We start from the raw sequence: 25,068 nt of genomic DNA, 5'->3' as shown, positions 1-25,068 counted from the left end.
TGCATCCTTCCTTCCCAGGGCAGGGCACCCACCAGCCCCACATCCCTTTCAGGACTTTCTGCCACACGTTTCCCCCTCCTCCTCCTCCTCCCCCCGCTGGCCTCAGCCTTCCTCTTCCCCAGCTTTGGCTGCTGCCGGGAAAGGGCCATGACACTGCCAAGACAGCAGAGCCGCAGCTGCCAGCCTCCCCTGCGCCCTTGCCTGGTCTGTGCCAAGTCCTGCCCTTCCCCAGTGTTCCCTGCCCCTCACCCTGTGCCCGCAGCCCCTCACACACACACTGAGCTCCTGCCCCACATCCCTGGGGCTGCTGGACACCAATGCCAACTGCCGCCATTTTGTCTCCCTGCCCGGCTCCCGAGGCTCCTCGGCCGCTGCTGCCCGTGCCGGCCTGGCACCCCTTCCCCCTGGCAGCCATCCCACGCTAGCGCCTCAGCCCAGTTGCCAGCCAGCCCTGTGCCTTTGCCATTGCCCACGCCTGCAGCTCCCCGGGGCAGCCATTTTAGGGAGCAGCGATTCCCGCAGCAGTTGCATCGTGAGGGGTTTCCTCCCAATCCCTTCTCTCCATTTCCCTTCCGCCTCCCTCGTTCCGAAGGCCGATGTGACTGCCCCAGCGCACGGGGGTATGGGCATGGGGAGGCTGAGCTCCCCCCCCTGCACTCATGGGCACCGACATGGCCCTCCTCGCCTCTTACAACAACAACCCTGGCGGCTCTGGAAGCCGTTAGCGATGGAGCCGGGCCAAGCGCGGGCGGGCGGCGGCTGTCTGCAGGCGCCCCTGTGACCCTCCCCACACGGACCTCGGGCGCCCCCGTCCCTGCTGTGCGTCCCTGAGGGGGGATCAGCCATTAGAACCCACCAGAGCTGGCGGGCCTCCCACATGGGACCTCCGGTGACTGCCTTTACTGGGATGGACCCCTGCCTGCCCGACCACTGACCCACATGAACCTTTGTTCTCCCCCCACATGGGCCCCTGTCTTCACCCCATGATGCCCCACACAGACCCTTTCCTCACCCCCAGCTGGACCCCCACACATGGACCTCTGCTCTCCAGGGTGGCTGGCACAGTCCTAGTGCTCCCCCCAGACCCACCCCAGGGTGTCCTCTGTAGCACACAGGCACCCGACAGGGCCACTTGCTTGCCCTGGGTACCCCCCGGCTGTCCCCCACATCCTTGCACCAGCATCATCCCCTGATCCTGACCCCAAGCTGAGCCCCCCGGTTCCAGACATGGCACCCCAGGAGCACTGGAGGGCTCCCAGGACCCCAGCAGGGCTGTCCCCTCCTGCAGCCCTCACTGCAGACGGAGGGTGGTGGGTGCCAGGAGGGGGGTGCAGGCTCAGGACCCCCCATTGTGGGGCTGGGTGTCCTTGCCAGCACATTTCTGGCTGCCTCCTCCAGGCTCTGCTCTTGCCGCCATGTGAGGGCTGCCTGGGGCCTGCGGGTCCACTCTAAAATGGCACGCCTCCTTCCTCCCACCTCGAGGATGTGTTTTGGGCAGACACCCCCAAACCCACCACCCAACAAGTGCTTCAGCTGCATTGGGAAGGTGAAAAGCAGCCTAAGAGCCCCCCAGCTCCATGGGTGGGGGACAAACTCATGATCTTTGCCCCCCCCAAATGACGGGCTGGGGAGTCCTGATGTGAGACTGTGGGGTTTGTCGTGCATGGAGGGTCCAAGCAGGTCGACTTTCCATCTCTGCTGGAAGAGCAAAGTCTGTGCCCTGAGGCAGGGTGAGGGCTGCCCGCATTCCCAGCCCCTGGACCCATGCCACCCATTGAATTATGGATCCCGGCACGGGCCATCAGCCCCACAGAGACTGTCCCTGGGGCCTCAGCACATGGGAACATTCTCTTGGGGCAGGATCTGGGGTTCAGCGCAGGCTGGGTCCCCCCAGGGTGCTGAAAGCCCTGGCTCTGTGCCACAGCACCGATGTGGGCACAGGGGCTGCTGTGGGTCAGGGTGCACAGCTTGAGGGTGCTGGGGGGCTGGTGTGAACCCCCCCATGCTAGGTTCCTCCTCCAGCTCTGTTAGCAATAGGCCAGGAGACAGGAGAGGCTCTCGGCCCCAAATCTCGCTCCGTTAGCCCTGGGGCAGGGGAATGGCCCTGTGATGTTAACCAGGACAGCTCCCCCTTCCATGCCTCTGCCTGCCCCTTCCCTACAGGCAGCACCAGTAGGACCCAGATGATGCTCCTGCTCCTTGTCCACCAGTGTCCCCAGTTCTGGTCAAGGACTGGAGGCACTTGGAGACTCCGAGGGAGCCCAGGTGCTGCATGGCAGCAGCTGCACAGGGGTGTGTGTGTGATCTGGCAGTCCCTCCCTGCAAGACCCCAGCACCCCCCACACCCACAGGGCCCCCATGGCCCTTTACATAAAGCCACACCATAGTCGCTTGTGTAACCTCCTTGATATCCCACAGAACACTCAGTGTTTCCAGCTAAATCCCAGCTCAGCCGGCAGCACCAGACCCTCTGCTCCCTCAACCCCATTCCCCTTCCACCCCCTCCTTCCCCTGACAGCATGCTACAAGGCACTGAGTCTGCCCGGGTCTCATCCTGCTCTCAGCTCCTCCTTCCCATGCTGAGCTCGGTCCTGGCTGCAGATGTCCCCCGGTGTGGAGGGGGGGCTCACACCATGCACCCGCTGCCACGATCCCAGCCTGCAGCCGGCCTGGGAGGGCTGAGCCCAGAGCTGTCCTTGGATGACCCTGCAGCAGTAGGGGGGGGAATGGGGACCCAGGGCCTGGTCCACGCCCCTCGCTCAGCCCTGCTGTGCAGGCCTGGGCCTCATTTAGGGCAGGGACTGCGTCACCTGCGGGAGCACAGATGGCAGCGGACAAAGGGATGGGGATGCAGGAGGGACAAAGAGGGGTGGCTGAGACCGCCCCCACATCCTCTGTGGAACACACCCCCGGGTGCTGGCAATCAGTGCCTCGCCACCGAGTGAGGGGACATAGGGCATGAGGGACAGGAAGAGGGGGGAGAAAGGGGAAGGGAGGGAAGGGTGGGGAGGATAACTAGACAGGGAGGAAGAACTGAAAGTGGAGAGAAAGGGAACTGGAGAAAAAGAGCAGGAAATGAGGAAGAGAAGAAAAAAGAACAAAGGAAAGAATAAAATGAAACCAAGGAAAGAGAGAAAGAACTGACAGGGAGGGAGGGAAGGAAGTGTGAGAAGGTAGGCAGAAGAAGGCAAGGGGGCAGGAGGAAGTAGAAGGGATGTGGGGGTGACACCCAGCTCTGCAGGTGCAGCTCAGGGGGTTCCAGTGCCTGGCTATGTGGCTGTGGCTGGAACCATGCCACTGCCCTGCCCCACAGCACAGCCCAGCCCCAGCCTCGCAAGCTATGGCAGGGTCCCTAAGGATGCCTACCTAGCATTCCATTACATGGCTCCACGGCACAGCCCTGTGTCGTCTTCATGGCATAGTCCTCTGCAGCACTTATGCAGTCCCCGGCACAGCCCCATGGCAGAGCCAGCCCCCCCCCAGACCCTCCTCCTCCTGCCCCACTGACCGCAGGCATCTCCCCCAGTGCATGGTGGGAATCTCTGTTCCATGGCCAAGCTCTGAGGCTGCAGGGGGACGGGATGAGCAGGTTGAGGGTCCCCAGATCCCCAGCTCGGGGCACATTGTCCTGCGGGGGGGTTTGCAGCACAGGTCCCTGCAGTGGCATCTGCACCCCAGCTGGATGTCCCCTGCCAGCGCTTAGGGTGAGCGCAGTGCCAGGACCATGGGGGTTGCCCATGGGGCAGGGCACCTGGGGGGTGCTGGCACAACGAGCTCCCTTGTGTTCTACCCGACTGGAGTGCAGGGAACGCTTTGCCCCCCCCGCACCAGCCTGTGGACGTGGCAGCCTGGCTGTGGCCATGGGCTGAGCCGTGAAGCATTCGCTCCACTGGTGGCACTGCGGGAACGCTGCCGGGCTCTGGCACGGCTCCGGCACACTGCCGGCCCCCGGCGCACTGCGGGAGAGCCGGGGAAGCCCTGACCTCCCCAAGGTCACACCATCCACACAGTACAACCTGCCAAAGCCAACCCCTTGAAGCCACCTCCAGGGCACAGGGATGCTGCAGGGGATGGCTGCGGTCATAGCACCCTGCTGAGCCCCTGTCCAGCCCACCTCTTGAGGGCAGCGATGCAGCCCCTGTGGGTTCCCCGTGGATACACTTCTGTTTGCTGCTTTTGGGCCCTGCCTGTAGAGTGGAAATATACAAGAAACCTGGAGAGGGGCTTGGGACAAGGGCCTGTAGGGACAGGCCAAGGGGAATGGCTTGAACCTGCCCGAGGGGAGACTGAGCTGAGCTCTTAGGCAGAAGCTCTTCCCTGTGAGGGTGCTGAGCCTCTGGCACAGGGTGCCCAGAGAAGCTGTGGCTGCCCCATCCCTGGCAGTGCTCAAGGCCAGGTTGGACACAGGGGCTTGGAGCAGCTGCTCTAATGGAAGGTGTCCCTGCCTGTGGAAGGGCTTGTGACTGAATGAGCTTTAAGGTCCCTTCCAACCAAATACCATGCACCCCATCAATCTCTTTGCACTCCTGCCCATAAATACTGGCTTGGGGGGCTGGCAGAACAGCACTGCCAGAGGGAATTCCTGCCCTTCCATCTGGAGGGACCACGCAGATGCTTGGCACGTCCAGACCCAAAGCCCTGGCACGGGCTCCCCGGCAGATTGGTGCCATCTGCCTCAGTGAGGCTGGTGAGGGGAGATAAGGGGCTGCCAAGGTGGGGGGACGCAGATGCTGCCAGCATGGTGGAGGTCCCTGCCTCCCCCTGGTGCCATCCATGCAGCATCAGAGCCAGCAGCGATGCTACCTTGGGACCTGCCGCCTGCTCACCCCGAGTACCCATCTGCTCTCACCCCAGACACTACCAGGGGGAGCTCACTTCAGGGCAGAGCCTTGTCCCCAAACCCCCTTCAGCTGCGGGGTCCCTGCCAGCTCTAGAGCACCCCAAAGAGTGCGAGGGGGCAGCCAGCCTCTTTACAGCTCCTGCTGCCCCCCAGGTGCATCAGGATTAGGATGCAGGGCTGGGGATGCAGGGATGGAGATGCTGGGCTGTGGGATGCAGGGATGGAGATGCTGGGCTGTGGGATGCAGGGCTGGTGTTTAGGGATGGGGTGCCGGGATAGGGGCACAAGGGTGCAAGGAGGGGCACACTGGACCCCCAGCTTGGCTATGGTCGCTGGGAGGGATCTGCCACTGCCGAGGTCCCGGCACACGGAGCGACTCCATCGATCCCCGGTTACTGCAGTGACTTTCACCAGCGACCTCCGAGCTCCCCCCGCAACCCCCCCACTGCAGGGCCTCCCCGCCCCCACTGCGGTGTGCACAGCCCAACCCCGCAGCGGCCCCGCACCAGCCTGCACCTATCCTGCACCCAGCCCCAGCCCCGCACCGTCTGCACCCGTACTGCTCCCATCCTGCACCCAGCCCCAGCCCCGCACCGTCTGCACCCGTACTGCTCCCATCCTGCACCCAGCCCCGCACTGTCTGCACCTATCCTGCACCCAGCCCCAGCCCCGCACCGTCTGCACCCGTACTGCTCCCACCCTGCACCCAGCCCCACACTGCACCTATCCTGCACCCAGCCCCAGCCCTGCACCGTCCTGCTGCACCCGTTACTGCTCCCATCCTGCACCCAGCCCCACACTGTCTGCACCTATCCTGCACCCATCTTGCACTATGCTGCATCATCCTGCATCCAGCCTGCACCATCCTGCTCCCAGCCTGCACCCATCTTGCACTGTTCTGCACCATCCTACATCCAGCCTGCCACCGTCTTGCACTGTCCTGCACCATCCTGCTCCCAGCTTGCATCATTCTGCTCCAATCCTGCACCCATCTCGCACTATCCTGCTCCAATCCTGCACCTATCTTGCTCCATCTGCTCCAATCCTCACTCATCTTGCACTATCCTGCTCCAATCCTGCACCCATCCTGCTCCAATCCTGCACCCATCCTGCACTATCCTGCTCAACCTGCTCCCATCCCGCACTATCCTGCTCCCAGCCTCAGCCGCACTCATTGCCCCATAGCCTCTCCCCAGTCAGGCTCCCCCAGTCTGTGCTCTCCGCGCTGTTCTCCCCAGCCGAGCGGGGGAAGCGGATCGAGCTGTGCCCCCCCCCCCGGCGCTGCCCCCCCCCCGGCGCTGCCCCCCCCCCCCCCCCGGCGCTGCCTCCCCCCCGGCTCTGCCCCCCCCCGGCGCTGCCCCCCCCCGGCGCTGCCCCCCCCGGCTCTGCCCCCTCCCCGGCGCTGCCCCCCCCCCCCGGCTCTGCCCCCCCCCCCGCGCTGCCCCCTCCCCGGTGCTGCCCCCCCCCCGGCGCTGCCCCCCCCCCCCGGCGCTGCCCCCCCCCGGCTGCTGGAGCAGCACAGGGAATTTGTGCTGACCTCAGCAGAAGGCGCCTGGCCCAAACCCACGTGTGCAGCCGCATCGGGGGGGCCGTGGGGAGCCCGAGCGGCCCAGCCGGGGGGGGCACATCTCCTCCGTCACCCCCTGGATCTGGGGGTGCTGCGGGGGGGACGGGGAAGCTGTAGGGTGTGATGTGCACAGGGGAGAAAGCAGGACGGGAGCAGGATGGGAGCTGCTGTCTGGTCCTGGGTTCCCTTAACCGGGACTCGGAGCGACCTTAACACGGTAGCAGGAGCCTTATCGGAGTATTTACAGCCCCGTGTTCCCAACAGGAACTCAGGTGACCGCAGGCGCTGGGAACAAGGTCGCTGCTAGGGGGTGGCAGAGGAGTACCCACCTCCCTGGGGCAGCCACCGGCAATGGCATCCCAATGCAGTGTGGGGACCTCAGCGTGGCTGCCATGGGGGTCCTGATCCCTGCTGCCAGCACAGCCACGGCAGGGCTCCCACTTCAGCCCAGTCTAGTCCAGGATGACCCCAGGACAGCCCAGTGTGCAACACCCCATGCCAGCCAATATGGGGTGCCCCCAGCATAGGATACTGCATCCCAGGTACACCCTGGGGCTTAACTGAATGGATCCCAAACCCAGTTCATTGCAGCACATGCCAGCAGGTGTGGCTGGGCAGGCAGATCATGGCAGCACACACGGCTCCATCTGAGGGGACCCCAAGCAGGTGAAGGCCAGGGGAGCAGCAATCCCTTGGTGCAAAGCAGGAATTGCTGGTGTTTGGGGTTTGCCCCAGCTGGTGTTATCATTGCTTCTGTCCCCACCTTGGTCACCCACTGGGCGAGGGACTGTTACCACAACCCACATCAACCTGGCACTGCTGGTTGCTCTCAGATCCAGCTCTTGGGCACACCAGGAACGAGCTGTTACTGGGCTGCTAGCATGGGACGTGGGATAACCCCCCCAAATTCCCCTTTGGGGATGCCAAACGCCAGGAGCATCCTCGGGGACCACCCACTCCCCTTACTGGCACATGAACCTCCCCCTGGGGGCTGGCTCCATGGGGCCTCATCCTGGCTCTGATTCACAGGCAGACAAGCACCCACCTCTCTCACGGACGAAGTAAGCCAGGTAGAGGTCCAGCTCCTTGACGGAGACACTGATGTGATGGGGCTGGACGCAGAGGATGGGGTTGGTGCACTGGCCCGACTTGACCAGGCGCTCACCGTCGGTGCTCTCCAGTGGGATCCCTTTGAAGAGGATGACCATGACCAGGTCCAGCCGCCACACCTTGTCTGCCTGCCGCAGGCAGTCGATGCGGCGCATCTTCCCCTTCTGGTCAGGGTTGGACAGGACACAGCATGAGGGCTTCTTGCCGGTGATGGAGAGCACAAAATCCTCGCGGCACTCGGGCCGGATGTCCTTGCGCAGCTTGGCCAGGAGGCGCGAGGCCCATTTCTGCTTCACCTCTGGCTTCTCACTCAGCAGCTCATCCTTCACTGCCCTCTCCTCGTCCTTCGTCATCCTCTTCTCATGCTTCTTGAAGTACTTGCGCTTGCGGGCCTGCAGGTTGAACCATGTGTAGGCGAAGGCCCGGACATGGGGGAGCAGCGCCTCAATGAAGGGGTGGAACTCATCCTGTGGGGCAGAGGGATGGGTGGTCACTGGAGAGGGGCTTTGGATAAGGGCATGTAGGGACAGGTTAAGGGGAATGGCTTTAACCTGCAAGAGGGGAGATTGAGCTGAGCTCTTAGACAGAAGCTCTTCCCTGGGAGGCTGCTGAGGCGCTGGCACCGGGTGCCCAGAGCAGCTGTGGCTGCCCCATCCCTGGCAGTGCTCAAGGCCAGGTTGGACACAGGGGCTTGGAGCAGCTGCTCCAGTGGAAGGGGTCCCTGCCCTGGTAGGGGTTGGAGCTGGGTGAGATTTAAGGTCCCTTCAACCCAAACCAGTCTGGGATTCTATGATCTGATCCTGACAGACACAGCAACCCTACCTGCCTGCCAGAGCCACCACTCCAGCAATGGTCAGGCACTGCCAGCCCACAGCATGCAAGGGACTTGTGTCCCACACGCCAGCTTCCCCCACACCAGTGGGAAGGTCCCTCAGTTGGTCCCAGTTGCAGCCATGCTCCAACTGACTCTCCTATGTGTGAGTGCAGGACGGGTCCGGCCTCGGGAGAGAACAAGGAATTGCATCCCCAAGGTGTCCATGAGCTGGAGCCAGGGGAGGACCCGGAGCCCAGCAGGGGATGGGGCAAACAGCTCTGGACACTGCACTGGTCCCACTCATCCCATGGCAGCAATGCCATTTCCTGGCTGAAGCAGCTGTGTCCCAAAGTGACCCTGCTTGGAGGGGACAGTGTCCCCTGGAGCAGGTTCCCTGCAGGGATTAACCCCATATGGACCTTGATAACTCCCACTTGGTCTGAAGTCCAGCACAGACCCACTAACCCCAAACCAGTTCCTGCACAGCCTCAGACCTGCTTCCCTGGCACAGACACCACAGCACAGCCCCTGCTGTCCCCTGAACCCAGCAGACACCAGGAACTGCACCCCCAGTCACCAGCACAGCCTCTCCAAACCCACCAGAAGTCCACCCAAGCACAGACCTGATGACAGCCCCCACTCTGGACCCAGTCTCACCAGAGCTGTGACCCCATGGGTGTCCCCCCCATAGACCCATCCCAGCCTGGGGGACCCATTCTTCTAGGGGACCCCATCACCAGTGGCTGCTCCCAGGGCAGCTAAAGCCCCCCACGACCACAAGGTCTGGTTCCCTCCCCAGCAGCAGCCACTAATTCAGTGCAGCTGGGCAAGGGCTGGGCATGTGGCTTAAATTAGGGAAGGTCAAACAAAAGTAAGACAGGAGCCGAAAAAAGCAGCAGGCAGTTCCAGAGCCAGGCCTTGGCTGGTGGGCAGCTCATCCTCCTTGGTGGCCACTTACCCCAAGGAGCCCAACAAATTACTGCCATCCCCAAAACCCGCTGCATGCAGAAGCTCCATCAAGCCCTCAGTGGCTGCTAAGTCCTCCCTGCACCCAGGGTCACAGCAAGACAGGAGCTGCCCCAAAGCCCATCAGCCCCTTGGCAACTTTCCCTCCAGCTTATCCTGCTCTCCGAGTTAAGCTGCTCCAGCCGGGTTAGGCGTGGGCAGGCAGGGGCACTGGCTGGGTGGGATGGCTGCAGCTGAGGGGCACACACTGAAAGACCTGGGGTCCATCCCCATGTCTGCACACAGCACAGAGCACCGGCAAAGGGCCAAAGAGCTGGTTAAGTGTTTCTCCTGCTGTTTTTCCTTTGTGGGACTGGAAAGCAGAGACGTGCTGCAATACCCCAGACAAGGCTGGTTCTGGGGCATTTCCGGATGGGAATCTGGCATCAGAGCCTGTGCTTGGGCCTTATCCAGCCTGGGCTTGTAACAAAGAGCATGCCCACGTCGGGGTGCTGCCAGCCCCAGCACAGGGACCCTCTTGTTTCTCCCTTCCAGGAAGAGCGCTGGCTTTCTGCACCAGATGCAGTGAGGGGAAACTGAGGCACGGGTCAAGCCTGGCTCTGTCTGGTGTCAGTCCTGCCGTGGAGCTGGGCATGCTGTGCCAGGACTAACTGGGCTTTAGCAACACCCCAGAGCTGGTGTGTGCCTCTCTCTGTGCCCATCACTGCCACCTCTGACTCCAGCTGCCCAGCGGGTGCCTTCCACCCTGCCATGGTGTGGGATGCTCTGTGCCACACAGGGACACTGCAGCATGGGCTCGACCAGGCCCTGAGCATCCTCCGCTTGAGTCCCATGCCCAAACAAGTCAGGCTTGGCCAAACAGCCTGAATTTTCCAATGAAAAAACCAAAACACTTCCTCAGGAAATTCCCAAGCAGATTTCATGGGAGGAGGGGGAGGAGGACGGGAGGGGTCATTTACTTTGTCAGCAGGTTTTGTTCTCCAGCACACGGCCATGGGGAGGAGCAGACAGTGTCTCTGCGGCATATGGGGAGCAGTGCGGAGCCCTGTGCGATGAAGGGCTGTGGAGGGGCCCTTCCAAGCTCCACACACCCCAGCACTGCGGCCACAGCAACACTGGCACCAGGCACTGTGCCCCATGGGAAGCTTTGGAATGATGGCAGAGGGGGGTTACAGCTGGAGAGATTCCAGTAATCCCCAAAATCCTCAAATCCTGGTGCCCAAAAGGTGCACGTTGAGGATTTGCTCCTTGCCCCAGCCTCAGTTTCCCTTCACCAAAGGCTTCAGGTGCCTTTGGCATGGATGGAACTCTGGTATGGCCCCTGCAAAGCCTCCAGGAGCCACTTCTTAACTGTCTGCCAAAGCGGCTCTGTGTAGTAAGTTAACCTGGGAATGAGACCTGTTGCCGAGACAGATGCCAATGATTGGGAAGTGCTCATTAGAGGGGATGGAAGGAGGCACTTAGGCCCTGAGAAGCACCCAGCCCTTCCCGGGGCCAGCCCTGCTCTATTAGAGCCCATTTTACAATAATTGCTCCAGAGGAGGAAATCTCTTTGGATTCATCATCAAGTATTTATTAACCAGAGCTGCAGGCAGGCTTCTCGGCCAGCTCAGCACAGCCCCCAGAGGCTTCCCCAGCCCTGGAGAGCAGCACTCACATGCTGCTAGCAGGGGAAACTGCGGCACAGGGCAACAGGAGGGACACCAGGAACATAGCCGGGGATGGGACAAGCCTCTGCACATCCAGCCCTATAGCGGGGCTGCTGTGAGGCAGAACACGTTGTGCTGTGGGGGTGAAGGCAGCACACGGTGCATCCACCCCATGGCTCCTCTCCCCAAAACCCCCAGGTTTTGTGCTCCCTTCTCCCCCAAAGCTGACAGCATCCTCCAGCCAACATCCACACATGCTGGACCATGCCCACAGCATGCTCTGGATGCAGCCACCCTGTTGTTGGGAGAGTAGGCCAGGATGGATGCAAGCCCTTGTTCTTCATTCACTGCCTCGATGCTCAGCCCCACACAGGATCAGACTGCGATGAGCTTATAATAAAGTACCTAGTGCTTGCCATGTGTCAGGGTCCCTGCGGGTCCTGGGAGCCTCCTGGGCTCCCCATTGCTGGTGCTGCCGACAATCACCCCACTGGTTCCTGTGCTGCCCTGTGGGCACCATGAGCACTCGGTGCTGGGCTGGTGCCTACATCCTGGCACTTGGGAGTGGGGAGCATGCGAAGCTGCAGGTCACGGGAGGCCGTCCAGGCAGTTTGCTTAGAAAACAGCAGGAAGAAAAGCAGCTCTCTTCAGGTGCCAAGCACTGCCTGGGCCTGCACCAGCCAGCACAGCCCCTCCTCTCCTGGGGGAGGCAAGCTCTGAGCCCATCACCCTGCCTCTGGTCTGCACCCCCAGCTCCAACAAGCGGTGTTGCTGGTCCCTCCCTGATTTTGCTAAATACACCCCAAACTAGGGAGTGCTGTACCCAGGGTATGGGATGCCCCAGGGGTGGTACCCTGTGGAGGAAGGGATGGATGGATGGATGGATGGATGGATGGATGGATGGAGCTGGGAGCACTGCTTTCCTGCAGATCTGGTGCCTCACCTTCACCCATGTGCTGTCCCTCCTCCCTCTGAGGGCTGGAGCCAACAGCTCAGCCACCCCCCCAGGGTGCCCCCAAGATTTGCTTTCAAAGATGAGGAACCTGAGGCACAGCACTGCTGCAAAAGGATGTGACAGCAGCGAACAGGGAACAGCCTCACAAGCAGCACAAGAGGAGCATGGAGGGGACCCGGCCCATGGCCAAGGAGACATTCCCTCCACCCCGGGAAGGATCCCATGGCCTGCAGTGCTGGGGACATGTGGCTTCCCAGCCGACCCCCCATAGGTCTCCAAGGAAAGGAAATGTTTCATGGAACTGGGAAGAAAAGCAGCTTTGCCAACAGTCGCCAGCACTGCCAGCTCCTCCACCCAGCCCTATGTCAGTGTGGGGCTGAGGGTGCCCCACTGCCCCCCACCCTTCACACTGTAGCTATGGGGGTACCTCGTACCTATCCCAGGGTCCCAGCCTGGGAGCTGCCCCCAGGATGTGGCACGGGGGTTGGTGGCAATTTGCACCCCCAGGAGCACAGAGAGAAACTGAGGCAGGAGACAGCATCACTCCCCAGCACTGAGGGACCCCTCAGCCCCCCCAAGGCCAAGCCCAGGGCACTAAGCCCAGCTTTAGCCCCTGACGCAGGAGGTTTGATTTGTCTCCCAACAGATTTTTAGCCCTGCCTGCTTGTCTTGGCCTTTCCAAGGGGGAGTCATTCCCCCCAACACACCTCCATCACACACCGTTAAAGGTGTGGTGGTGCAGATGATACACAGGTAACCAATGTACAGGGGGGTAATACAGAGAAATTGTACAAGGGAGTTAAAGGAATCCCTTTGCTTAAACAAAGGTATTGTCTGTCCTAAGTACCTGCCATTGCCACCTTGCCAAGGCATTGATTACTGCTGGAGGGGGAGAAGCAGATGCAGTTCTACTGACAAAAGCAGATGTTTGGTCCTACTGATAAGCGGCAGGAGAAGCAGACTGGGCACTGACCAGACCCTAAGGCCATGTCCGAAGGTTAAAAGGTGTAAAGTTTAAGAGGAAGACTCATTTACTTCATCTTGAAGACCCCTACCCACAAGAGGAAGACTCATTTACTTCATCCTGAGACCCCTGCCCATGACCAGAAGGGGCACTGCGCAAGTGCAAAGGACCTTCTGGCTCATTAGAATACGAAGCAGGGAGAGATAATAAATATCTATAGGCGAATTGAGCAGCCTCATGTCTATGTATACCTTAAGAGAATAAATGTAAAGGGAGAACACCCCTGAGGGGTGCATGCTCTGCAGGAGCGATCCCCATACACCTCAGCGCTGAATACAACCATACCTACTTTACACCTTTAACCAGTTGTGGAGTCTATCCGCGCATCACAGACAGGGGTCCCCAGTTCCCTCTTGGGGGAAGGGGAAGACCCGGGGGTACCTCTGCACCCTGTGATGGGCTCCCTGTGCTCACCCCACTGCAAACCCAGTCCCTGGCAGGTTGGATCACGTTACCCGTTAAAAATAACCCCGGCCTTTCCCTGAGGAGCCGACGACCTTGCAGGAGGATTGTCCACCCCTGGGGCCTGTGCCAGAGCCATGGCCATGTCCGAGGGCCAGCTTCTGCTCCAGCATCTCACCGGCTCCCTGCGGACACCCCACCAGCACCCTGCGTTTAGGCATGGCGAAACTGAGGCACAGAATGGCAACAGGGAGCAAAGAAAGACGAGGCATTGGCACTGCCCCGAGCACAGCTGCATTACTGCACCTCGAGTGCTGAGGGAGGGGGATGCTCTAACGGGGGCAAACACGGGTTCAGTCGTGGTTGGCAGCTCTGCAGAGCCTTCCTAGGGAGGCTCAAAGGCTGAGTCCAGCCGGGTCCAATTTCGGGAGGGACTTGGATGCCTCCCAAGCAGCAGGAATGGGGCCAGCTCACACAAAGGGGCTCTGTTTGGGACGCTGGCAGTGCCCAGTGCAGAGGCTGGTGGACTGCTCCCTTGTTGCCCCTCTTCCATACCAGGTGCTGCTCCCCACCCAAAACAGAGCCAAGGGATAGATCAGAACTGCCTTTGCCTCCTGGGACACCACTAACTGTTCAGTGCCACCACCGCGCCGCGGAGCCTGCCATGCCAACCTGTCTCGTGACGTGGAGGCCACCAGCCACCCACCCTGGGCTACTTGCCCAGGCTGGCCCAGAGCCATCCTCTGGGGGAGTCCAAGGTCCCCAAGCTGGGCCGGGTGCTCTGGGAGCAAATATCCCAGCCAATATCCTGGTGGAGCAGAAGGAAACCCTCCCACCAGCTCAATGCCACCATGGGGTGTAGTGGGGTGCAGCGCTGTCTCCCACTGCCCACCCCAAGGCTTGGGCACTGCAGTGCCATTACCACCTGCACATCAACCCAACAGCACCTGTGTGCACACCCTCAGTGACACTTCAGGCAGTGTCCCCATCCCCACAGGACACAGCAAGGACTTCCTTCTCCAACCAATTCCCCAGCACTAGGTGAGGAGGCTGCCGAGCGCGCCCTGGTTCTCGCCGGCAGTACCTCAGGATGCGATGCAGTCATTGCTAATGCATCTGGACTCATTTACGGGGATGAGAAAATGTTTCCAGGTTTCCCACAAAGTCCCATTAAGATCCCAGTCCCACTCTATTTTTAGTGCCCTCATCAACATCGCCTTTCCCAGCCACTCTGGCGCTCTGGGGCCCCACGGGGCTGATGGGGGCACCCCGCCATGTGGGGAGCTGAGCTGCACCATGACCAGAGAGCTGGAGGGGGGGAACCCCAGCCCCACACACCCCAACCCAGCCTCTTTACATACATAGGTGCACCCTGGTGGTGGGGATGCCGCAGCCTGGAAGGAGACCTGGTAAGAAACAACATCAAAAGCCACCTCTGGGTATGGCATCGGCCACGGAGCCAACAGAACTGTGGGACCCTGCTCACTGCTGAGGATGGAGAGGGATGATCATGGATGCAGAAGGGATGGTGATGCGGAGCAGTGCATCCCTGCTGGTGCAGAGGGACAGCCTGCAGCAAGTGGCCAGTGACTGGCCCAGCCAACCTCCTCCTGCCACCCGCATGCCCTGAGCGTCGGCAGTGGCTCCCCCCAAGGCACTGGGTGCCCATGGGACTAGAAAGGGCTTGTGTGGATTCTGTCCTCGGCCCTGAGCCCTCCTGGGCTATCTATAGCCATGACCTCAGCAGGAGCTGAGGCAGGCGCCCAGCCACGCATCCTCCCTTCTTGGCAGAGCTCTGGCCACAGCCCCCACCCGGTACAGAGCCGCCGCCAAGCCGAGGCTTTTATCCCATATGTTCACTAATCTGATAGGATTTGGTGGTGGGGGCTGCCCACAGGCAGCTCACAAAGGCCTTTTCCAAGGGGGGAAACGTCCAGGAGACAGCAAACGCCGGTGGTCGAGGTGCCAGGTGTCACCGCATCCGGTGACAGGGTCCAAGCCCGGAGCAGAGGGGCACGGATGACTGCGAGGAGCTGGAGCGCAGGCAGGAGTGAGCTGAGGACACCCTGCAGCTGCTCCCTGCAGGGCCGGGTGCTGCCGAGCCGGGGCAGACCCGGCTGCTCCCCAGCAGCCCCAGGGAAGGGGGACCCGGGGACGGGAATTTCCCCTCTTTTTTCTCCAGCAAACTCCAGGGCTTGTGCAATTAACACAATTTGTTTAACAAAGTCCGGAGCGGGAGGGGTGGCTGGCGGCCAGGGGCGCTGCTCGCACAGGCCTGCGCCCTCCTGCCTCTGCCTTTGATCGGCAGCGCTTGGCGGAGGCAGGCGAGCGCTTCCCTGCAGCCAGACAGCAGGAGAGCCGAGCCGAGCCACGCTGGCCTTGACTGCAGTGGATGCGCCTCCGTGCCCTGGCCTGAGTGCCACAGCCCAGCCCATCCCTCTCACGCTCACTGGGGCATCCTAATGCCCCCCAGTACTTCCCAGTCCCCCAGCCGCCCAGCCCTCGGAGCGCTGGCTCCGTTCGCGCTGCCGCTCACTCCCTTCCTCACGCGGTGCCATTTCCATGGAAAACCCTTGACTCGGCACTTTCCGCCCGCACCACCTCATTGGTATTCGCAGCGTGCCCGTCCTGGTGCATGGGTTACTAAAGGAGATTCTGTGGTGCAGCGTGAGGGGGTCACACAACAGCCGCAGGTACCGGGAAGAAGCCGGGGAATGGTGAGATGGGGGTGCAGGATCCAGCACAACCCAGGTCCCACAAAGCAGCCATAGGATGGGTTAGCTTCAAGGCCCATCATAGCGCAGCAAGGCAGGCAGGCAGTGGGGAGCTCTGCAGCAAACACCACGGTGGTGGCTCCCCACGGTCACTGCCACTCTCCATCCTCCCTGGCAGCACTCGACAAGATGGGAGCAGCTGGAAAAGGGGGTTCTGAGAAGAGAGCAGGGTGCTCAGCACTGCCAGGGGCTGCATGAGCCCTGGGTGGCATCCCCGGGTGGGATGATGCCTCTGAGATAGTGTCCTGGTGGAAAATCAACATTTCTCTCTGGTTTGGGGTTTTCTTGTGGTTTTCTTTTCTTTTTTCCCATTTCAAAGCAAAAATATTCCTGTTTTTTTCGCAATCAGAAACACACTGGGGTTATTTTTGGACAAGAGCTGGTCAAATACCATTTCCCCACAAAGAGAATGCAAGGGCCCTTTGCAAGGGGAGCAAAAGATTTCTCCAAAGACAAGATAAAAATCCAGGTTTTAAACCAAATCCACCTGGCTGCAGATCTGTACAGACTTCCAAGTGGAGGAGGGGTGTCAGCAGGATGGCTGGATCCTGCCGTTCCCGTGCCAGGCGGTGCTGCCTAGGGGGGAGCTGTGCCCATGGTGGGCAGCCCAAAGCCCAGACCTGAGGGTTTCACCCAGAATGCTGCTCCAGGCTGGCTGCTGGCCAGGGCAGTAGGATGGATGTGCGTTCCAAGCAGTGGCGAGTTAACCAGGAAATCAATCTTTGGCAGGGGCTGGGTTGTGGGTCCCCTGGCGCAGGAGCACTGCCGCACCTGGGCCCTGGGATCCTTTCCCAGCTCCTCTCCAGGACTTGGGAAGCGCCGAGCCTTGGCGGCCGGCGCTGGGTCTGGGCCAAGCTGGCACAGTGCAGTGCAGCCGTGGGGACGCCTGCCTGGGGCCCACATGACGGACAGGCAGGCCCTGGGATACCCTGTGCAGGGGTCTCTGCTTCCTGAGGGTGACACCATCTCATCGGGTGACACTCAACGCGCCAGGCAGGGAGGCTGAGTTCCTGCCTGTGCCAATCTGGTGGATCCAAAGCTTCCAATGATACTTTGGTACCCAAAATCCACCAGAGTTTGGCACTAGGCAGTGCCCCTCCGGGGCTCAGCCACACGGCACTGTGGGGACATCACTGGCAATGCCATGCGGCTGAGACAGGCACCCATCGATGCTCCAGCTGCTCCCCATCACTTTCACCACCCTGCCCCAACCTGCCCAGCACAGCCCAAGGTGCCACAGGAGGAAGCACTGCCCTGTGGGTCCCTGATGGTGTCCTGGCCACCCTGAGGCCCTGCCTGCACCACCCAGCTCAGCTGCAGGGACTGAGGGGCACAGTAGCCCCCTTGCCCCCTCCCACCAGCACTCAGCCTCTTGGTAGTGAGTGCTTGGTGATGATGCTGCCACCCTGGTGCACCAAGAGCCATGGCACGGCCAGGGTTCCAGCCTCACAGAGAGATATCTTATCTCCTTCCAAGCCCTCCTTCTTCCCCTCCAGCCCCATGTCAGTGCCACCCTCCTTATCCTACCATCCATAGCTTGGCTTGCCCTAGGACAAGCACAGCCACGACGTGGATGACAGAGGATGATGAGTGTGAGGAAGTGTCCAGAGACCAGGCATGGGAAGGCTGGTACAGGCAGCACTGAAAAGCTGTTAAGCAGGCACAAGTGGTCCTGGAGAGCCCTCCCCTGCAGGGACCCACCTCCATCACCCCAAGGCAGAGGACACTATCCTCTCCTCTCCCTCTAGGTGCCAAACAAAGCTCCAGGCACTCGCTGCTATGCACAGTCCTGAGCCAGGATGAATCTTCAGCTGCCACCGTGGCAGTATTCACCTGGGGTTCCCAAGCTCCCAGGGCACCTTCCATGCTATGTTCTGTGCCTCTCCAAGGAGAATGTGGCCAGCTCCTCTGCCCACTGAGCCTGACCACACCAGAGCTGCCCTGTCCACATCCCACCACACTAGCCAAGTTGCCATGAGAGGGGTTAAAAATGGCGGGTCAAAGCCGGCTCAGGTCATGTGCCAATCCCAGCATCCATCCCCAGCCCACCCGGGATCAAGGGAATAAAGAAACCAGCCCCAAAGAGAATTCTTCCCTATTGCTTCAAGGTGGGTGGGCAGCAAGCTGGGCTTTGTTCAGTGAGCTGCAGAACGTGCGCATGCAGAGCTGGGCACACGGTGGGTTTGCCCCTGCCCCAGTAAGAGGGAAAGGCAGGGAGGGAGGCAGGGAACCGTGGGCAGGAAGGGAAGCACAGGCAGGGCCAGAGCTGCCCAGGGAGGTGAATTATTGGAGTGCTGGAGAAGGGAGGCTGATTTATTGCACGAGCCCCAGCCAAGTTCAAGGTGATGCGGTGGAGAGCGGTGCAGCACTCGCTCCGGCCGCTCAGCTCGCACCCGACTGCATCCCTCCTGCAGCAGGTCACGCCGCATGCCCATCCCAGCCCATGCAACACACTTAAAACATGATGTGATTTATGGTGAGGATTTGGGATCAGCCTGAGCAGGGTCTGGCCTGGCCTGGCAGGCGCAAGTGGGGCTCTCCTGAAGGTTGTGCTTAAAGAACAGCTTCATTGTTTTTCCCAAACAATACTCAGCAGATGGGAGAATTGAAAGTTGTGTTGCAACCTTCCATCTCTCCCCTCCACCATGCCCAGCTCGCTGCTCCCATCCATTGGCAGCCAATCTGAGCTCCTGGCTGGAAGCCAGATCAAGGGAGCTACTGGTGGAGGGGGCAAGCACTGGTGCTCCCTGTGCTTGCACTCTGGAGAAGGAGATGCGCCAAAGGATGATCCCTGCTCCTGCCACGTGCAATGGGCAGAGCCAACTTCCCTCTCCCAGTCCCAGACTTGTGGGGCTTGGGAGAGGGTCTCCAGCTGGATCCCAGCAGGACAACCGGCTGCCATTGCTCTGGTTGCCTTCAACACTGGCTCCCAGCTCACCTCACCCCCAGCCTGTAGGTACCAGAGTTGATGAGAGGTTTGCATAAGCATCATCGGTCATCACATTTGCACATCTACCTCCTCAGGAGCAACCCAAATCCTGCCCCACCCCAACGGCAGTGCAGCTCCAGGAGCTGGGATAACTGTTATGGCTCTGGGAACACTGCAGTAGCAGCTCCTGAGGGACACACGCATGGCAGGTCCTTAATGTCAGGGTTATTTTGTCTTGTGCAGCGGCTCCGGTGCCACTTCCCTGCTAATCCAGAGAGCTCCTGGCCTGTCCCTGAGCAGGGATGGAGGTGAGCCAGGAGGTCCCCAGGCAGGGACAGAGCACCCAGGAAGGCACAAAATGACCTCCTTGCCTGATGAGAGACTCAGCCAAGGCCCCAGTGGGAGCATGCCCTGGCTGATGCCTTTGCCAGGGCTATTTTGGTGCCACTGGGCTGCCCAGTCCCAGCTTGGACCAGTTCCAGCTGGGAAGGGTGTCTGCCCCTAAGAGCAGCCAGGGTGCAAGTGGCCGTGCCATGCTCGAGGGGCCGGCAGTGGCAGCTTGGGAGATGCGTGAAGGCCAAGGCAAGGGCGGCTCCCGCGCACGTTCCAATGTATCCACATCACCATCTGCAGCTCCCGAGCCCAAGCAATCCTCCCCACGGAGCTGAGATGGGAACAGCGGAGCTGGAGCCGGTAGGTGCAGACGATGTCTGATCCCATCTGAGCCCAGTGGAATCGAAGCTGAGGCTACGCAAGGGCAATGGAGGGGGAAACCGGAGCCTTCCCTGCATGCAGGCGTCGGGGCAGAGGCTGGGATCTGCGCAGGAAAATCCCACTCCCCCCGTCGGCCGGGCACAGGGCTGGGAATAGCTCTGGGATCCCAGATCTGGGAGCGGAACTGCCCCGGCCACGCAGCCAGCAGCTCCCACTGCAGCCCAGAACAGAAAGCAACCAGGGCTCAGCGCCAGTGGAGAGGAGGGTGGTGGGACCCCAGGAAAAGATGGGAGTCATGGTGGAAGGGGAGGGAAGGAAAGAAAGAAGAAAAGAGATGAAAGAGAAAAGAGAAAATAAGGGAAAGGAAAAAATAAAAGGAAAAAAAAGGAAAGGAAAAAGAAAGAGATAAAAGGGAAAAGATAAAAGGGAAAGGAAAGGAAAGGGAAAAAAAGAAGAGGAAGAAAAAGAAGATGATGAAGAAAAAAAGAAATTGAAAGAAAAAAAAAGAAAAAGAAAAAAAAAAGAAACAAAAAGAAAAGGAAAAAGAAGAAAGGATTGAGGTATGACCCTTTGCCAAGTGAACCCCAGGCTGGGCAGCAGCACCCCAGGGTGCTGTGAACAGCCTCTGTGCTGCCCACCTCTGCCCATGCCCGTGCCCGTGCCAATACCATCCCAGCCCCATGTGCTACACTGCACCCAGGGAGACATGGGGCCAAGGCTGGAACCCTGTGGACATCAGGCACCACAGAGGAGCCATGGGGCTACCCAGGAGCCTCCAAGGTGGGGCTGGACCCTGCCCATAACTCTGGCCCATGGTATGAGGGCCCTCTAGCAGGAGAACCCCTGGCATGGGGGGGGCTCAACCAGCAGTTGGCACAAGGCTGGTTTAGAGCAGGGAAGAGATTACTGGGAGTGGGGAGCGACCTTCTCAGAAATTAAATATCAGTGATCGATAAGGACAGAGCAAAGACGGAGCCGCAGTGGGCAAGTGGGGGTCACCAAAGCCTTGCACTGCCTGCTGGGGGAGACTTTGTGGGCACCCCCTTCTTGCCCACACCACCGGCCACGTCGGCGTGGACTCGAGTGACACTGGCATCCCCACACACGGCTCGGGGCTGCCCTTCAACACCAACATCCCCCCCCGCTGCAAAGACTACGGGGGTGCCCCCCACATCCTGCCACGCACAATCCCCCCCCCCCTCAGCCGCTAGCGCATGGCACAACTGCTTCCAAATAGTCCCAAACTTGGAGGATTTTGAGATAAAAGCCTGTGCTCCCCCCAAACCCACCTCCTTGCACCCCCAAACCCACCTCCTTGCACCCCACCATGTGCAGCCAGCTGGGGGGGGAGGGGGAAGAAAAAAGTTTCTACCGACACAAGTGGTGGTGTTGTTGAGGCTGAACCCACAGCGCTGAGCCTCCCGCCGACCCTAAAGCGGGGATCCCTCCCCGCACCCCCAAAGCCACCAGCCGGACCCTACAACCTCCGGGCGCAGCAACAAAATAAACCAAACCCCCAAAACACCCAAACCGCAAAGCAACCTCCCCTCCCAACCCCACCCCGAGTGAAACCGGAGGCAGAAAACCCCTAAAAAGCACCAGAAACATCTTTCCCCCCCCCAAAAAAAAAGGTAAAACCGCGGCGGGGGGGGTGGGGGTGGAGGGGGGGCAGGATTGAAACGCGGCTGCTCCGCGCTAGAATCAGTTTTACGGGGGGGGGTGTTTGATATTTTTTTTCTCCTCTTTTCCTTATTTCTTTTTCGCGTTGCAACAGTAAAAGTGTTGCGGTAAGGGGGGGTCATGGGGGAGGGCACGGGACACAGGGGATGGGGGGTCCGGTTACCTGGGTCAGGCAGAGAGGAGACGAATACATCCCGAGCCGCGCTGGGCAAGTGGCTAATTGCAGGGCTGAGACTCGAGGCGTAAAAGTTACTGAGTCATTTCGGAGGCTGGAGCAGTCCGGGCGTTTTTTTTTCCTCCCTTTCTCCTTCCTCGCGGCTCTGCGGGGCCCGGGGGGGGGCAACGGGGCTGGGGAGGGGGGGCGAGGAGGATATAACCCGGGTCCAACTTCCACCCGCCGGGAGGGAGAATAATAAAACAATTAAAAATTACGTGTATATATATAATATATATAAGCCAATTTCCTCACCCGGTTTGGGAATAAAACGTTTTCTTTTTTCCTGGGGTGGGGGTGTTGATGGGTTTGGGGGAGGGCGGTGGGATTAAAAAAGGCCAAAGGCTCGCGTTGGCCAAAGGGAGGGTCGGGGGGGAGTCCGCGCTCTGGCTGCGGGTAGGAGTCAACGGGGCCGCAGCCCCATCTGAGAGTGGGAGAGAAGGAGGGAGGGAAGGAGGGAGGACAGCGGAAAAGGGAGGAAAAAAAAAGAGAGGAAAAAAAATAATAAAAAAAAACCCGAGGAGAAGAAGAGGAGAAAAAAAAAAAAGGAGCGAGGAATGAAGTGACGTGATGAAAAAAGCCCATCCCAAAATATTACATCCCATTTAAAGATGTAGGAACCCCCTTTGGCTCGCAGGCCTAAAGGCGCTGCTGAGCAGGGGAGGGACAGGTGACCCCCTCCCCTCCTTCCCCAGGGGTGACCCCCCCGTCCCCTCGGGGGGGCACCCCCCGACTTTTGGGTGTTTTGGTGCTTTTTTAGTACCTAACGGAGCCAACGCGGCGGAAAGCGGCGGATGGACGGGCAGCCTTGGCCCCGGCAAGAGGAGCGGCTGAGGGGGGGGCAGCCCCGCATCCCCCCCCCCCGGAACGGTTCCGAGCGGCAGGCTCCGGCTGCACCGCGCACTCCGCCGCTTTACAGCTAAATACGGAAAAACAAAGGGAATCCCCCGCAGGACGCGGAGCCCCCGCCCCAAACACGCACCCTGGGGGGGTCTGACGGGTCCCTGCAGGGGGGGGCCACAAAGGGGTTTTTCCCCGCCCCCCCCAGCTCCTCTCCCGCACAACTCAGCCGCTCTCGCAACTTTGTCCGGCCCCGAATCCCCACCGGGGAATGAAGGGTTTGGGGGTTCCCTCCCTCAAACCTCAGTAAGAACCACACCAACTTCACCGCCCGGGCCGGGACCCCCCCCGCACTCCCCCGACGGGGTGCGGGGGGGATGGAGCCGTTGTGAGGGGGTGGGGGAGATGGAGCAGAAACAGCCCATTGCGGCGGGGGTGGGCTCATTCTAATACCGGGGATGATAACTGGGGAGCGGGGGGGGGGGGTTTATCTGCGCCCCCCCCCCCATTCCCGGTGCGGACAGAGCCGCGACCCCTCCGGAGCGTCACTTCCAAGTTCAAGTCGGAGCTGCCAGCGGCCTCCCCGCCCCTTTTCTAGCGGCCATTTTCAACTACATCCAACCCTCCGCCGGCTGCGGAGCCTCCCCCCGCACTACGACCCCCCCCCGACCCCCACATCCCGCCCCACAGCACGACAGCCTCAGCCCCAGACCGCGGTGGGGACATGGCAGACATCCTCCCACCAAGTACTTCCCCCCGCAACCAACTTTTGCCCGTGGGTGCACACGCAGAGACACGCACACCCGGGGGGGGAATGGGGGGGGGGTAGGGGGAGGTTGGGGAGGTTGGAGAGGAGGAGGAAGAGAAAGAAAGTAGAAGAGAAAACGAAAGTGTCGTGGGACCTACCATCGCCAAGTGCAATTAACGGGCTGCTGCGGGAGGCCGTGCGGGGAGGGTGGGCTGGGGGCAGTTTGTGCTCAACCGTGTGTTTGCCACCGAGGAGGAGGAAGAGGAAGAAAAACGTCGCCCCCCCCCTCCAAAAACAACAATTAGAGGATAACACCCCCCGAATAACGCTGCACCCCCTCCCCCCCCGGCCGGGGCGGTCACGCTCGCTCCGGCTCCGCCGCGCTCCCGGGGGCCATGTCCCGGGCTCCGCAACTCGGAGCCCGCACCGGGCCAGGCTGCGGAGGGGGAGAACGTGGGGCCCGGTCCGGCCTCATGCAGTGCCGCGGGGGGCGGCGGGGCTGCAGGGGGGGGGGGGGGAGGGGGGGTTGGGCTATTTTTGGAAGGCAAGAAAAAAATATATTTTTTTTAAATTGTAGGAAAAAAAAGAAAAAAAACCCAATAACAACAACAACAACCCGAAAAAAACCGAAACCCCAGGGCGGGGAGGGCCGGGCTGCGCCTATGGAGCAGCAAAACGGACACCCCCGCCGCCCCCCCGCAGCGCAGCCCAACTCCGGCCGGGCTCGGCTCCTCCTCGCAGCCCGCAGCGCCCCGGCCCCATCGCCGCCGCCTCCTCTTCCTCCCCCTCCCCCTCGTCCTCTGCCTCCTCCCCTCGCCCGGGGCACCGGCGGCGCTGCGGAGGGATCGCTCCCGGTACAGGGGTGGGGAGGAAGGAGGTGGAAGGCTCCGGCCCCGCTCGCCCGCAGCGCAACCGGTGCTGGTAGGTGGCGGCGGGGGGGGGGGCTGCGGAGGGAGGCGGGGGATGGATGGGTCTAGGGATGAGGATGGGGATGGAGGGGAGGGGGGAGATGAAGGCGGGGGAGACGCGGCCCCGGTGCGGAGCTACCGCAGCGCGGGGAGGAGCCGCGGGCAGAGCCGGGCACGGTTCCCAAACCCCACACCGAGAGCGCCGGTGTGGACCCCGACACCCCCAACCCCTCATCGCCCAAGTGGCATCACCCCCCCCCAGCATTCTTCCCCTGCGTACCCCGATCCCCCCGACACCCCCCCCGGCCATCTCTCCCCCCGTGCTTCATGGACGCCCCATGTCGCATCCCCTGGTCACGCCCCTCATTCTTCATCCCGTTCCCCTTTCCCCCCCCCCCCCACTTTCTCCGTCCCCCCTCAGGGTTCCCCTCCACAGCATCCCCCTTTCCCCCACTTTTTGCACCCCCCCCCGCGTGTCTCTTAAAGCTACAGGCCTCTTTGCATTAGCTGGGGGGGTCGAGGCTTTGCTCCCCGCTTCCTGATCCCACTTGGAAAGTTGGCAGCAACCCAGGAGCTGGGTTTGGGTTGGGAGAGGAGAAGGGCTGGATGTGGGGGGGGATATCATTCCTATTGCTTTTCTCGACCCCCTTTGTGTCTGGCCCTGTGTTTTTAACCCTTGTTACTGAGTAATCCCTTAATCTTTTAATCCTTTCAAATAACCATCTTTTTCTATAGGAAGGCAACAAAAAAAAGGCATTTTTTTCTAGTTTGTTGCAGCCTATGATCTGTGCCTGTATTTTTCCGACACGCGTCAGAGTCTTGAATGAACAGGACCATAATCTCGGCCTGTCTCGCGTTCAAATGATTTCAGTGTGATAAATAATATGCTAAATGTTTTATGATATATACTTACAATAAAATTAAACCAAGCTGC

The 25,068-nt window shown here is 60.8% G+C and overlaps 1 protein-coding gene and 1 long non-coding RNA gene across 2 annotated transcripts in view; one reads left to right on the top strand and one right to left on the bottom strand.

The window, feature by feature from the left end:
- The window catches only part of NFIC (nuclear factor I C), a 32,849-nt gene extending 10,746 nt beyond the window's left edge, over positions 1-22,103 (bottom strand). The window contains 3 exon segments of the mRNA XM_034070847.1: positions 5,639-5,643; positions 7,453-7,984; positions 21,588-22,103. Of these exon segments, the coding sequence (XP_033926738.1) occupies positions 5,639-5,643; positions 7,453-7,984; positions 21,588-21,617 (567 nt within the window). The 5' untranslated portion in view covers positions 21,618-22,103.
- A 1,735-nt stretch (positions 22,104-23,838) lies between these two features.
- On the top strand, positions 23,839-25,068 carry LOC117437218 (uncharacterized). The gene is made up of 2 exons (XR_004550397.1): positions 23,839-24,147; positions 24,902-25,068. It is a non-coding gene; the product is annotated as an uncharacterized lncRNA (long non-coding RNA).

The sequence above is a fragment of the Melopsittacus undulatus genome, chromosome 19 (genome assembly GCF_012275295.1).
Source record: "Melopsittacus undulatus isolate bMelUnd1 chromosome 19, bMelUnd1.mat.Z, whole genome shotgun sequence".
In the NCBI taxonomy this organism is placed as follows: domain Eukaryota; kingdom Metazoa; phylum Chordata; class Aves; order Psittaciformes; family Psittaculidae; genus Melopsittacus; species Melopsittacus undulatus.
This window is presented reverse-complemented; position numbering and strand designations above follow the sequence as displayed.